This window comes from Furipterus horrens, unplaced genomic scaffold (genome assembly GCF_987537825.1).
Source record: "Furipterus horrens unplaced genomic scaffold, mFurHor1.1.pri manual_scaffold_2, whole genome shotgun sequence".
NCBI lineage: Eukaryota > Metazoa > Chordata > Mammalia > Chiroptera > Furipteridae > Furipterus > Furipterus horrens.
The window spans coordinates 97636309-97649921 of record NW_028327172.1 but is presented as its reverse complement, the minus strand read 5'-3'; the positions used below and the strand labels follow the sequence as shown (position 1 = coordinate 97649921).

Sequence of the window (13613 nt, the reverse complement as noted above, 5' to 3'; positions counted from 1 at the left end):
ATAATTTTTTTTTTTAAGTCCCTTTGACATTTCATATAATAATGGCTTGGTGATGATGAACTCCTTTAGCTTTACCTTGTCCATGAAGCCTTTATCTGTCCTTCCATTTTAAATGATAGCTTTCCTGGATAGAGTAATCTTGGTTGTAGGTCCTTGCTTTTCATCACCTTGAATACTTCTTGCCAATACCTTCTTGCCTGCAGAGTTTCTTTTGAGAAATCAGCTGATAGTCTTATAGGCACCCCTTTGTAAGTTACTCTCTGCTTTTCTCTTGCTGCTTTTAATATTCTCTCTTTATCTTTTAAACCTTTGGCATTTTAATGATGATGTGTCTTGGTGTGGCCCTCTTTAGATCTAGCTTGTTTGGGACTCTCCATGCTTCCTGGACTTGTATGTCTATTTCCTTTGCCAAATTTGGGGAGTTTTCCTTCATTATTTTTTCACATAAGCTTTCAATTTCTTGCTCTTCCTATTCTACTTCTGGCACCCCTATGATTTGGATGCTGGCACGTTTAAAGTTTTCCCAGAGGTTCCTAAGCCTCTCTTCATTTTTAAAAATTCTTGTTTCCTCCTTCTGTACTGGTTGACTGTTTTTCTTCCTTATGTTCCAGATCATTGATTTGAACCCCGGTTTCCTTCCCTTCACCATTGGTTTCATGCGGATTTTCCTTCGTTTCACTTAGCATAGCCTTCACTTCTTCCCTCATGCGTTTGCTATACTCAAGCATATCTGTCAAGCCTCTGAGCATCTTTATCACCAGTGTCTTGAGCTCTGCGTCTGTTAAGTTGGTTGTCTCCTCGTCTGTTAGGTTGACTATCTCCTTGTCACTTAGTTCTCCCATTGAAACCTTGATCCATTCCCCCTTTTGGGCCATACTTTTCTGTCTCCTCATCTTAACAGGCTCCTCTGTTTGTTTGCCTCTGTGTCTTAGATAGAGCTGTTGCTCCTGTTGCATTGTAAGGGGTGGAGCCTTAGGTATTCGTCAGTACAGGGTGACCTGTTTTACCTTGTTGTGGCACTTTTGCGGGGGTGTCTGAGAGGGAACAATCCCACTTTCTTAGCACTTGCCCCTTTTCCAGGCACTTCTCCCACTTTCATATGGGACTGGTGCCACTCTAGCTATTCCCCTGGCCATTGTTCCCAGAATGGGTGGGTCTGCGGACGATCTAGGACCACAGGGGCCCTTTAAACAAGCGGACTCTGCTGAGAGACCAGCAGTTTCTTCTTCCATCCTAATCCTGACCAGTTTGCAAAATCAGAAGCAATGAGGCTTGATTTTCCCCGGAGCTAGGACCCTAAGCTGCACAGCGTGGTCTGGTGCTTGGAGTGCTCTCCAGGTGTCCCTCCCTACTTTTTAAAACATGTGACTGTGCTTTCACCTGGCCTGCTGCCACCACCGCTACTGCCACCACCACACCATGTCCTCTTGCCCTGGCTCTGCCCCTCCTACCTGTCTGGATGAGTATTTCTTCTTTATATCTTTGTTGGACTTCTATGCAGCTCGATTTTCTGGAACTTCTGGTTGTCTCTAGTTTTGAGGTAGTTGTATTCCTTCTTAGTTGTGGAAGGAGACCCAGCGTGTCTGTCTAGGCCTTCACCTTGGCTGAAAGTACTAACATTATGTTTTAGATGTTGGCTTCTACTGAGATGTATCCATTTTTTAAATATATTGCGTATTTGTTCTTTCATTTTTTAATTCTCTCTTTCTGTAAACTCAATCATTATTCTTAAATTTAAGTATTATTTATATAACAAAAAATTAAGAAAAGAGAACGTTTTTACTTTTCATGCTTTGTCTTTAATAGTTTTAAAAGCATAATATATATTTCATCCCATGTGAGAAGTGGTCAGAGGCTGGACTTAAATTCTTGGGCATTATTTTCTTTTTTTCTTTTCGGCAATTGAAATGATCTTTCAATTTCTAAGTAACATTAAAATTTAAGAAGAGATTTGCATTTTAGAAGTCAATTATACAGCCAGTTTTGAATTCTATGTAGTAATATACATAATTTTTAAAGTAATTGTGGTGGTAGTGTTTTAACTTTTTTGTTTTAATACTTTAAGGATGCTTTTTCTTCCTTAAGTACTTCTGCAAACACAAAGTTACTTCACTTCACATATGAAATATTCCCATGCACACTTCACATATTGACTAGTATTCGACATCAGATTCGTATTTTAAAATAATGACCAATGCTACTAACCAAGCCCTTAATTGAAATACTTTTCTCTCTTTTATTTCAACTTTGAACCTACCCTTTTACTGTTCTCTTCGCCAGGTGTCCACTTTATCCTCGGATAGGAGTACTCAGCATACTTTACATATTTATGAATGCTTAGTTGAGTAACTGTTTAGAAAATATTTCTTTTTTGAAACATCTGGTGAACAAATCACTATAGACGAAGATTACTTGAGGGTATGTAGCACATGCATTCCAGAAAACATGGTCTTTTATGAAGAAAATAACAGAGTAGGAAAAAGAAATTGATACTGAGTCTGGGGTTTCTGAGATATTTTTGATGCAGAAGATACTGTTAGTGTTTTCTTAGCCTCAAGTTCAGTGGTTTGTGTGGACTGTTTTTGAATCATGTATGTGTTTGTTTTCTATCAGAGATAAATTTCCAAGTCAAGGAGTCTACATTTGATAATTGTTTTCCATCAGATTTAGGAAAACTAAAGCTTTCAATTTTATAAGCTAAAAGTATTATGCCACTGTAAATTATTCTTTGTACTTTATACCCGGCAAGCATGGCCTTGTCATTTTTTAAACTATGATGAATGTTTCCAATAAACCTGACTGTGCAAATAAAGAATAGTTGTTTATGGAGAGAGGTTATAAAACAGATGATTGTGGATTATCATTTCTCAGTCCTAAGAGAAACCCACTCCAATGCGGACTTTAATCCTCTAGCATCTGAGGTATTTGGCACTCAGTCCTGCACGCTGATAAATTATTTGCTTAATAAGGATGAATTCAAGGTTTCTGTTACTATATTGTTGTTTGTTTTTGTTTTCTAAAAAAAAAAAAAAAACGGCTATTGGAGCCATTTTCCAAAAGTTTTCCCTGGAAAATTTTAATTAAAAAAGGTATAAAGTAATTCAGTTAAATATATTAATACTGTGCAAAACTAGAGAACTATAGGAGACATTTTGGCCCTTGTTTTGAGGGAGCTCACATTTCATTGGGTACATATGTCTTTATCACAGAAGGAGAACTCATTTTGTATATATTGACAAGTTAGAATTTTTTGTTATCAACAGGTTTGGCAAACATCGAAAAGATGACAAGATTGAGAAAACGGGTAAAATAAAAATACAGGACACCCTTACTTCAGAAGAGGAGAGAATACGAATGAAGCAGGAGCAGGAGAGGTAGACTTCAGTTATGTGATTAAACCTCATTAGATAGAGGTTCTTTTTTTATTTCTACTCTTTCTTATTTTTTTAAATATGAAGAATTTGCATTCAGTTGATTTTATTTTTATGTGTGAATCCAAATACTGATGGTTATGGGATGAATACAATATAAAGAAAGATTAAAAGAAAAACCTTTTATTTATTTGAGGCATTAAAATGAATTTTACGGGTTGTAGTTAAGATTTTTTGCAGAGAAGATAGTAAATAAAGCATTAGATGCATAAGTTAAAACTGAATTTATGATCACTTTTAAAATCACAAAGAAATATTTAGAATCCTGTCTCATTCTTCTTTGAATATGTAGTATAATATAATTTTTATAGCATCCTCTTGTTTTAATTTTATTTATTTTTAGAGAGAGAGGAAGGTAAGGAGAAAGAAATATCGATGTGTGAGAGATACATCAATCAATTGGTTGCCCCTTGCACACCCCCAACCAGGAACCTGGCCTGCAACCCAGGCATGTGCTCTGGCCGGGAATCAAACTGGTGGCCCCTCAGTTCACAGGCTAGCACTCAATCTACTGAACCGCACCAGCCAGGGCTATTTTAAGAATTTTTAAGAAATACTCATTTTGAAATAAAACTATTTAAATATTTATATCTCATTTAAAATATTTTGATATATAAAAAGAATTGAGGAGGCTGTTACTTTTTACTGTGTTGTTTTCCTTTCAAACCTGACATTTATTTCTGTTTTATCTCTCTCTATTATTATTTCTGTATCTATCTCTATACTCTCATTTTGTAACATTTTTTACTTAAATTTTATTCCATCTCTTCCAGAAAGACTTATTAGGAAGGAAAAATTTCTCCTCTGTCTTTCTAGGTTCTTCTGGCTGGTCAAAGAATTAAATCAACATAAGGCAGATTAACAGGAGAAGATCAAATTTAATTCCATAAGTATGAGGGCTACATCAAGTAAATGAGCCCCCAAGTACTCAGGCAATCAAGGCTTATGTGCTATTCTGAGCTAAAGAAAAGGGGGTAGGTGTCTGGGACTTCAAAGGGGAGAAAAACAATTTACAGGAAGATGGAAAAGTAAATGTTTGGTAAACAAATGTTTGTTGTGCCAAGCATAGACAAGGGGACACAGAGAGGACTTTGAACAAGCAGGCCGTAGTAATAACCCCCCCGTTTTTCACACCTGGCTCATATTCTTCAGTCATTTCTGGTGATAGTTTTCTTTCTGGACCAAACCCTGTATCTAAATTCTTTTAGGCAGTTAAGAGTTATGTACAAGTTTTTGCTGAGTTTTGGGGGCCTCAGTTTTCTTTAGCTAAAAGTAATCTGCGTGCCAAAGTGGCACATTGTGGGAGACTGGTTCTGAACCTCTACATTATCTGTTTTTGAATTATTCCATGTTGAGAACCCAAAGACTCAAGAAATGAATGAAGAGTTACTTTAAGCAGGCACTTGAAAGCTATTTTTTGGTAAGCGAATAGAATTTTTCATTGCAATTCCCAGAGGATGAGAAAGCCATGTCACACTTTTGTTGTTCGAGTTTGCAGGCACACAGGGATCTTTGCATCATCACATTACATTCCCCAGCTGCCACAGAAAAAGATACTATGTCTTTTTTATTTCAGATAATCTGGGGTGTAAAAAAGTTTCTGATGCCTTGATCAAAGTTATAAAGTGAAATAGCTAGGATTCTAGTCCAACATCTTGACCAAGTGTACTACAATTGTAGAATTGGGCTGCTATTGGTTTTATACAAACAATGAATGAACCAAAAAGAGTATTGTACCACAGTTTTCTTTAAAAGCAATTAATATTTGGATATTTTCCATTGATCTTTCTAATACTTCTGAGGCTTCTTTTTTTGCTGTTTGTACTTTTTTAAAGTATAAAATATAAAAATAGGAAAAATACGGACTTTCAATTTGTGGTGAAAGTCTGGGTTTTTTCTTATGGTTCTTTTCCAATTTTTATTTTCTTGTTTTTTATTGAATGTATTGGGGTGACATGGTTAATAATTATATAGGTTTCAGGGATAGAATTCTGTAATACATCCTCAATTTTTATTTTCTAAAAATCTGGAATTCCACCTTCCTTGATTTCTAGGACTCTCTCTAATCCTCACCAATTTGGATTCTTCATACTTATTCATAAACTTACCATTTTTAAGCCAGGGAGCAAGCACAGTGTTCCTTATGAAATATAGCAGTTAATTGGTTAGTAATAGAAACTTCTATCCTAAAAGACTTTCTTGTCCTTAAAGGAAGAGTATATACCAGGGAAATGTCTGAACTCAGATTTATACACAGGCAAACCTGTAATTTAGTTAGAGAACAATCTGAATGATAGAAAGAAACATTATACTTCTCCCCTGTGTGATGCCAGCCAAAGGAGATAGCTTCCTTTACCATTTTTCATATCCTAAATAGTCCTGGTTTTGGTAGTTTAAGATGATTGCTGTGTTTTAGTGCAGAATTTTATCAATATTTTCTAAAATACTTTTATGAATAGTTAAATATTTCCAGCCAGTGATTTTTAGATAATGGTTTCACTTGTATCATTAATTTGCCTAAGGCAAGGTTCACCTCTCAGTGTTGCTTTTAATCTCCATCTTGTACCTCTAATGATGCAATACTTCTGGGAACTTGGTGGATTATGATGAATTCACAACATACGGGAGGCCTAGAATAAAAATTTTGTAGGGTCAAGGAACAAGAGAACAGTGCATTTAATAAATCAATTAGCTTCACAATTTAAGAAAACTATTATACTTTGTATTTCAATAACAATTTTTACAAGTACATTGTATTTAAACTCGTGTGTCTTTTAATAAAACAAGTGACTGCATGGATTACATAAGTGGAGTGTGTTTAGTGGTTCTTATTTTGATAGAGCGAGCCTTGTTTCATAATCCTCTCTTTTCTGCTTGTTTGCATTAGCAGATCTCCTTTTGATATTGGAAACTGCGGCTCCTTTGGAAAGAATTGATTGGAGAATACAAATAAATAGAAATACATAAGTCACTGCTTATATTCTCACCACAGTCTTTACTTCAGTACTGATTAGTAGTGAAGCATCTCTGGTAACATTGTTTATCACTATAGCTATGAGTTCCAAAAGTTATTTTGGCTGGTTCCATACATAGAAAACTTGACGTTCCTTAGTTACAACATGTCCATATACCAAAATATTATTTGTCTGTACATATCCATGAAGTGTGAGTTATTGTACAAGATGTAGATATTGAAAAATTAAAAGGACAGTAAACACAATTTAAAATGTTTTGCATACCATGTTAAGAGATTGTGAAAGTAATTAGATTCTCCTTAGTATGGGTTTGAGATCGAATTTGACTTAATTCTTGTTTACTTCCTCCTCTTTCCTTCCACTCGCTGCCATCACTGGGAGATGGGTCTTCAATATATTTGTCCACAAAGGAGGAATGGGTGAGAAAAGCCACAGTGTGGGTCTGTCCTCTGGCTCTACTAGTCCTGGCCTTCCAGACCTGAGCCTGCATGCCTAAGGTTTCTTGAGAAGTGGGGAGTCTAGGGATGATGTCAAGGGTGAAGTTAGCTGGTTCTGTGATATGCTAATTCGACTTATAGCTCTGAACCCTGAACCTAAGTACCCAAGCCTTTCAGGGATGCTTCTGGCCACAGTTTAGGCTGGGCAGGAAACTGAGCAAAGCACTTGGAATTTGGAGTTGACGTGTGAAGTCAGTGCTTGCTGGCTCCTTCTGGTTCCTCTTTCAGGGGTGCCTTGGACAGAGCCCCTGTTGGCTTATTCCCACTACACGGAAGGATTGGGCACCAAACCCTAAATGGAACATATGCAATTAAATCATCTGTATGACTTCATGTCCACCTAGCTTCCATTATGAAACACATGAATGGATTTCTCTGTTGACCAAGTGTCAGAAGTAACATTTTGGCTTTCTTTTGTGTCTTTCCTCCAGTGGTAGCTCCACTTAGGCTTTAATGGTTGGTATATAAACAGTGTGGTACAGGGTTTCTCGAAAAAAGTTCAGCAGCGGAAGAGGGCTTCATGTAAAAATATGTTTAACAAATACTTGGGTAAACAAATGTATGCATATTTCTTTACTCCATTATTTTTCAAAACCTTAATTTATGTTAATGTACATTATGAGGCACCATAACAGGAGTAGAGAATAAACCTTTGGCTCTTTGTTCAACCATGTCCATCCCCCTCACTCTTCTAACTGGTGGTGGAAATCAGTTGATTATTTCAGAGAACCATGAGCAAGTTTAGAGACAGTTTTGTGACCTAACTCTACTTGTTTTATGTACTTATGGATCTTAATACTGTTCCATCTTTCTTTTTCAATTTTCTCTTTCACACATGACTCTCACCTGTCTAAAACATATATGTGTGTGTGTCTTTAATTATGAATTTACTCTAACTCTAAATCTGCAGAAAATTTGAAAAACGATCCCAATATAATTAAACTAGAAGAACCAAAAATTTATCTGTAATAATACCACTGTTAACATACTGGTCTATGCCTTTCTAATTTTTTTCTATAAAATAGATTTTTCCACACATACAACTTTTAAAAGTTAATATGTATTTTCATTTGACTTATTGTACATTTTTATATGTTTTTAGAAAATCATGTTAAATGTTTTCTGGAACAAGGCTAAATCTGTATTAATGGATGGATGGCAAGGAAGGGTAGGAAGAAGGAAATGTCTGAAAGATGAAACATTAGCTGTGATATCTGCTCAAATTCCCCAACCCAATTATCTCATGTTTTCCTTCTTTTCAATGAGATTTATAATGTCAACTGGCTTGCATTTTTGTAGTTACTCAGCAAGGGATATCTGTTATGATTTTATTGTCTATAGGTGCTGTTCCTTTCAGTTGTCTTGTAGCTTAAATTTCATTCTGCCATGAATTTCGATTTTACTTGATGAATTTTTGTAATACTGATTTTTAAAGACGGGAAATATTTGTGGGATAAGATCCAGAAACCTTGTTACAAAAATTAGGTTTCTGGGTGGCAGTACAAGTTTGGGGTAAAGTGTTTTTCCAAAGAGTTGATTGCAAGGTTGTAAACATTGTTTTGAACTTGGTTAGCAAGTATCTAATATGTAGCAATCTGAAATTTATTTAAAATATTTTTGTTGAACTAATATTAGTATATTTTATCTTCTGTAGACATTAACAGCATTTTTAAAAATTAAGATCACTAATGGTCAATTTTTGTTTCTTAGAGTCTTTCAAAAAAATGTAACGTTGATAGTTTTATGTATTGAGGCTTCATAAGCTTTGAAGGTTAAAGTATTTTGGATATAATGCAGTAATTTAAATACACCATTGATTTTTCATCCTGAGGAGCTGATCACTTAGTAGTTATTCTCATGCCTTGCACTTTTCTTAGATATATGTCTAAAGATTTTACTTCATAGTCAGAAGAAAGTTATTTTCATCTTCAATTAGTGGTAAAAGCCATTTATTGTAAGAGCAAAAATTCTAATGAATAGAAATGTTACAAGAACAGAGTCTTGTATGTTTATCTTCACCACATATCATCCATCTTAATTAGAGAAAAGGATTGTGAACACTGTGACAAGAGTCTGAAATTAATTGATGTCAAGCTGAAGAGAGATTGTAAGTATGAATTCAGTGACAGCAGGAAAGAAATTAACCTTATTGTTCTATTTAGTATATTACATTATTTTCTGTATCATTTTCTATGCAGGTTCAAGGGTTTCCATTACCATAATGGAAAAATTTTTTTTTTTTTTTTTTTTTTTTAGCAAAATGAAAAGGTGTAACTATTTATGTTTCAATTGATAAATTCTTTTCTAACTTTTTTTAACTCTTAGGAAAAGCTTTAAAAGTTTTAATTTTTTTAAAAAATTCAGGACTAGGGAAATGGTCCATGTGCAGCTGTGTGTGATCATGGAAACCTAATATTAATCCTGTTGTTTATTACTACTAAGAAGGACTTTCTGAATTCCTTAAAACAATATTTATTTATTTATTTTTGCTAAGTTTTGGGCTAATCAGTTACTTCTGTTGTTGTTGAGGTTTGGCCTGAGATACATGGGATGAATGCTAAACAACAATACGACTCTTCAGAAAAAGGGATGACTCTTAGATATGATTTGTGACCTCGTGGTTACAATGAAAGTATAGAGGGGGTTCATTTGTAGCCTTGACCATCTGGAACCATAAGGGCTCAACAGCAAGATACTCACTATCTTTTTAAAGAGTTTCCTTAAGAAACTATGCTATTTTTATTAGGCCACCAAAAATATTTTTTCCATCAGGCAATTATTTCTTTCCTGGAATAAGTTTCTCCACAAAGAATGAAAATATATAACATGTCAGTATAACTTACGGTTGTGTTACAAAGTTCCTTTTCTCAAACCATAATAGGGAAGACATTCAGTATAAAAGTATATAATAAAGAAAATCATGTGTGTATTTTTGTCACTAAAATTCCCAGAACCCACAATGCATTCCTAGTTTTTTAAAATTTAATTTTTATTGTATTTTTTACATTTCCATTTAGTCCCCTTACACCCCTATCCCCTCAGCATTCACCACACCATTGTCCATGTCCATGAGTCCTTTTTCCTTTTTGCTCAATCCCTTCACCCCCTAACCACAACCCCACTAGCTGTCATCTGCTCTCTATCTATGAGTCTTTCTGTTTTACTTATTAGTTCAGTTTGTTCATTAGATTCCACATATGAGTGAAATCATATGGTACTTGTCTTTCTCTGACTGGCTTATTTCACTTAGCATAATGTTCTCCAGGTCCATACCTACTGTTGCAAAGGGTAAAATTTTCTTTCTTTTTTTCTTTATTTATGGCCGAGTAGTAATCCATTGTGTAAATGTCCCATAGTCATTTTATCCACTCAGATGAGTGGACAGTTGGACTGCGTCCATATCTTGGTGATTGCAAATAACACTGCTATGAACTTAAGGGTGCTTATGGTCTTTCAAATTAAGTGTTTTGAGTTCCTTCGGCTTTATTCCCAGATGTGGGATTGCTGGGTCAAAAGGCAGATGCATTTTTAATTTTTTGAGATATCTCCATACTGCTTTACGCAGTGGCTGCACCAATCTTCGTTCCCACCAACAGTGCAAAAGCATTCCCTTTTCTCCGCATCCTCACTAGCACTTGTTTTTTGTTGATTTCTTGATGATGGCCATTCTGACAGGTGTGAGGTGGTATCTGATTGTGGTTTTAATGATCATTTCTTTGATGGCTAGTGATGTTAATGATTTCCTTCACTGTGCAAAACCTTTTTAGTTTGATGTAGTTGCATTTGTTTATTTCTTCTTTTGCATTCCTTGCCTGGGGATATAGATCCAGTAAAAAATTGCTATGAGCAGTGTTCGAGATTTTGCTGCCTATGTTTCTAGATTTTCATGATTTTAGGTCTAATATTTAAGTCTCTGATCCATTTTGAATTTATCCTTGTATGTAGTGCAAGAAGATGGTATAGTTTCATTTTTCTGCATATATCTGTCCAATTTTCCCAACACCATGTTTTGAATAAACTATCTTTAGCCCATTATATGTGCTTGCTTCAAGGAAGAAGTAAAACTGTCTTTATTTGTGAATGACATGATACCGTACATAGAGAATCCCAAAGGTTCCATCAAGAAACTTCTAGAACTGATAAATGAATTCAGCAAAGTAGCAGGATACAAAATTAATATCCAGAAATCAGTTATGTTTTTATATGTCAATAATGAACTAACAGAAGGGAAAATTAAGAAAGCATTTCAGACTTCCAGCCATGATGGAGGCCTAGGCAGACACGCTGCATCTCCCTCCACAACTAAGAAGGAATACAACTACCTGAAGCTAGAGATAACCAGAAGTTCCAGAAAACTGACATGCATGAAGTCCAGCAAACAAAGATATAAAGAAGAAATATTTATCCAGACAGGTATGAGGGGTGAAACCGAGGTGGAGAGGATGTAGTGTGGTGGTGGCAGCAGCGGTGGCAGCCTCACGCTGGAGGAAAGCACAGTCACACATTTAAAAAAGTCGAGAGGGACACCTGGGGAGCATTCCCAACTCCTCACCAGACCGCGCAGCTCACAGTCCCAGCGCCAGGGAAAATAAAGCCTCATTGCTTTTGAATGAGCAAACCAGTGGGGGTTGGGGCGGAGGAGGAAACTGCTGGTCTCTCAGCAGAGTCTGCTTGTTTAAATGCCCCCCACAGTCCTAGAACATCCACAGACCCACCCACTCTGGGGACAACAGCCAGAGAGGTGCCAGTCCCATGCAGAAGTTGGAGAAGTGCCTGGAAAAGGGGCAAGTGCTGAGCAAGTCACATTATTCCCTCTCAGATCCCTCCCCCACATACAGCGCCACAACGTGGTGAAACTGGTCGACCTGTACTGATGAATACCTAAGACTCTGCCCCTTACAGCATAACAGATGTGACAGCTCTACCTAAGACACAGAGGCAAACACAGGAGACTGTCAAGACGAGACAGAGAAATATGACCCAAAAGAGAGAATGGATCAAGGTTCCAGTGGGAGAATTAAGTGACGAGGAGATAGCCAACCTAACAGACGCAGAGTACAAAACACTGGTGATAAAGATGCTCACAGTCTTGACAGGCATTGCTTAAGTATGACAAACACGTAAGGGAAGAAGTGAAGGCTATGCTAAATGAAACAGAAGAAAATCCATACAAACCAATGGTGAAGGGAAGGGAACTGGGGTTCAAATCAATGATTTGGAACATAAGGAAGAAAAAAACAGTCAACCAGTACAGAAGGAAGAAACAATTTTTAAAAATGAGGAGAGGCTTAGGAACCTCTAGGACAAGTTTAAATGTGCCAACATCTAAACCATAGGTGTGCCAGAAGGAGAAGAGGAAGAGGAAGAAATTAAAAGCATATATGAGAAAATAATGAAGAAAAACCCAAAGAGAACCACACCAAGACACATCATAATTAAAATTCCAAGGGTTAACGATAAAGAGATAATCTTAAAAGCAGCAGGAGAAAAGCAGAGAGTGACTTACAAAGGGGTGCCTATAAGAGTATCAGCTGATTTCTCAAAAGAAACTTTGCAGGCAAGAAAAGGCTGGCAAGAAGTATTCAAGGTGATGAAAAGCAAGGACTTAGAATCAACATTAATCTATCCATCAAAGCTATCATTTAAAATGGAAGGACAGATAAAGTGCTTCCCAGACAAGATAAAGCTGAAGGAGTTCATCATCACCAAGCCATTATTATATGAAATGTCAAAGGGACTTATTTAAGAATAAGAAACTCAAAATTATGAACATTAAAATGACAACAAACTCACAACTATCAACTGAATCTAAAAAATAAAAACAAAATCCAACTAAGCAAACCAGAATAAGAATAGAATCATAGGTATAGGGATCATTTGGAGGGTTATCAGCTGGGAGGGGGAAGGGGTAGAAATGGGGAAATAGTGCAGGAATTAAGAATCATAATTGGTTGATACAAAATAGACAGGGGGAAATTAAGAATAATATAGGAAAGGATGAAGCCAAAGAACTTATATGTATAACCCATGGACATGAACTAAAGGAGGTGAGATTGTTGGAGGAAAGGGGGGTACTGGGCAGAGGGGAGCAAAGGAGAAAAATTTTGTACTACTGTAACAACATAATCAATAAAATATACTTACATAAAAAAGAAAGAAAGCAATTCACAATTGCTACAAAAAGAATAAAATACCTAGGAATAACCTAACCAAGGATGTAAAAGATCTGTATTCAGACAATTATATGACACTGAAGAAACAAATTGAAGAAGATACAAGTAAGTGTAAGTACATACCAGTTCATGGATGGGAAGAATTAACATCATTAAAATGTTCATCCTACCCTAAGCAATCTATAGAGTGAACACAATTCCTATCAAGATTCCAACGACGTATTCCACAGAATTAAAACAAGTATTTCAAAAATTTATATGGAACCACAAAAGGCCCCACGTAGCAACAGCGATACTGAGAAAGAAGAACAAAGTTGGAGGAGTCATGCTTTCTCATATCAACCTATACTATAAGACCACAGTAATCAAAACAGCCTGGTACTGGCATAAAAACGGACACATAGGTCAATGGAACAGAATAGAGAGCCCAGAAATAAACCCACACCTTTATAGTCAATTAATATTTGGCATTCTTAGTTTTTGAGACCTACTTTATAGTGCCACTTGCACAACAAGCTTTGTCAGCATTAACTTGTA

General features: G+C 36.1%; 1 protein-coding gene across 13 annotated transcripts in view; it reads left to right on the top strand.

The window, feature by feature from the left end:
- Positions 1 to 13613, top strand: part of PARD3 (par-3 family cell polarity regulator) — an 817661-nt gene that overhangs the window by 619781 nt on the left and 184267 nt on the right. For 9 of the 13 annotated variants that reach the window (XM_090266179.1, XM_090266183.1, XM_090266178.1 and 6 more), the window contains one exon: positions 3264 to 3374. The exons of the other annotated variants lie outside the window; for them this stretch is intronic. In XM_090266179.1, coding sequence (XP_090122305.1) covers positions 3264 to 3374 — 111 coding nt within the window. The remainder of the gene's footprint in view (positions 1 to 3263; positions 3375 to 13613) is intronic. 13 annotated transcript variants of the gene reach the window in all.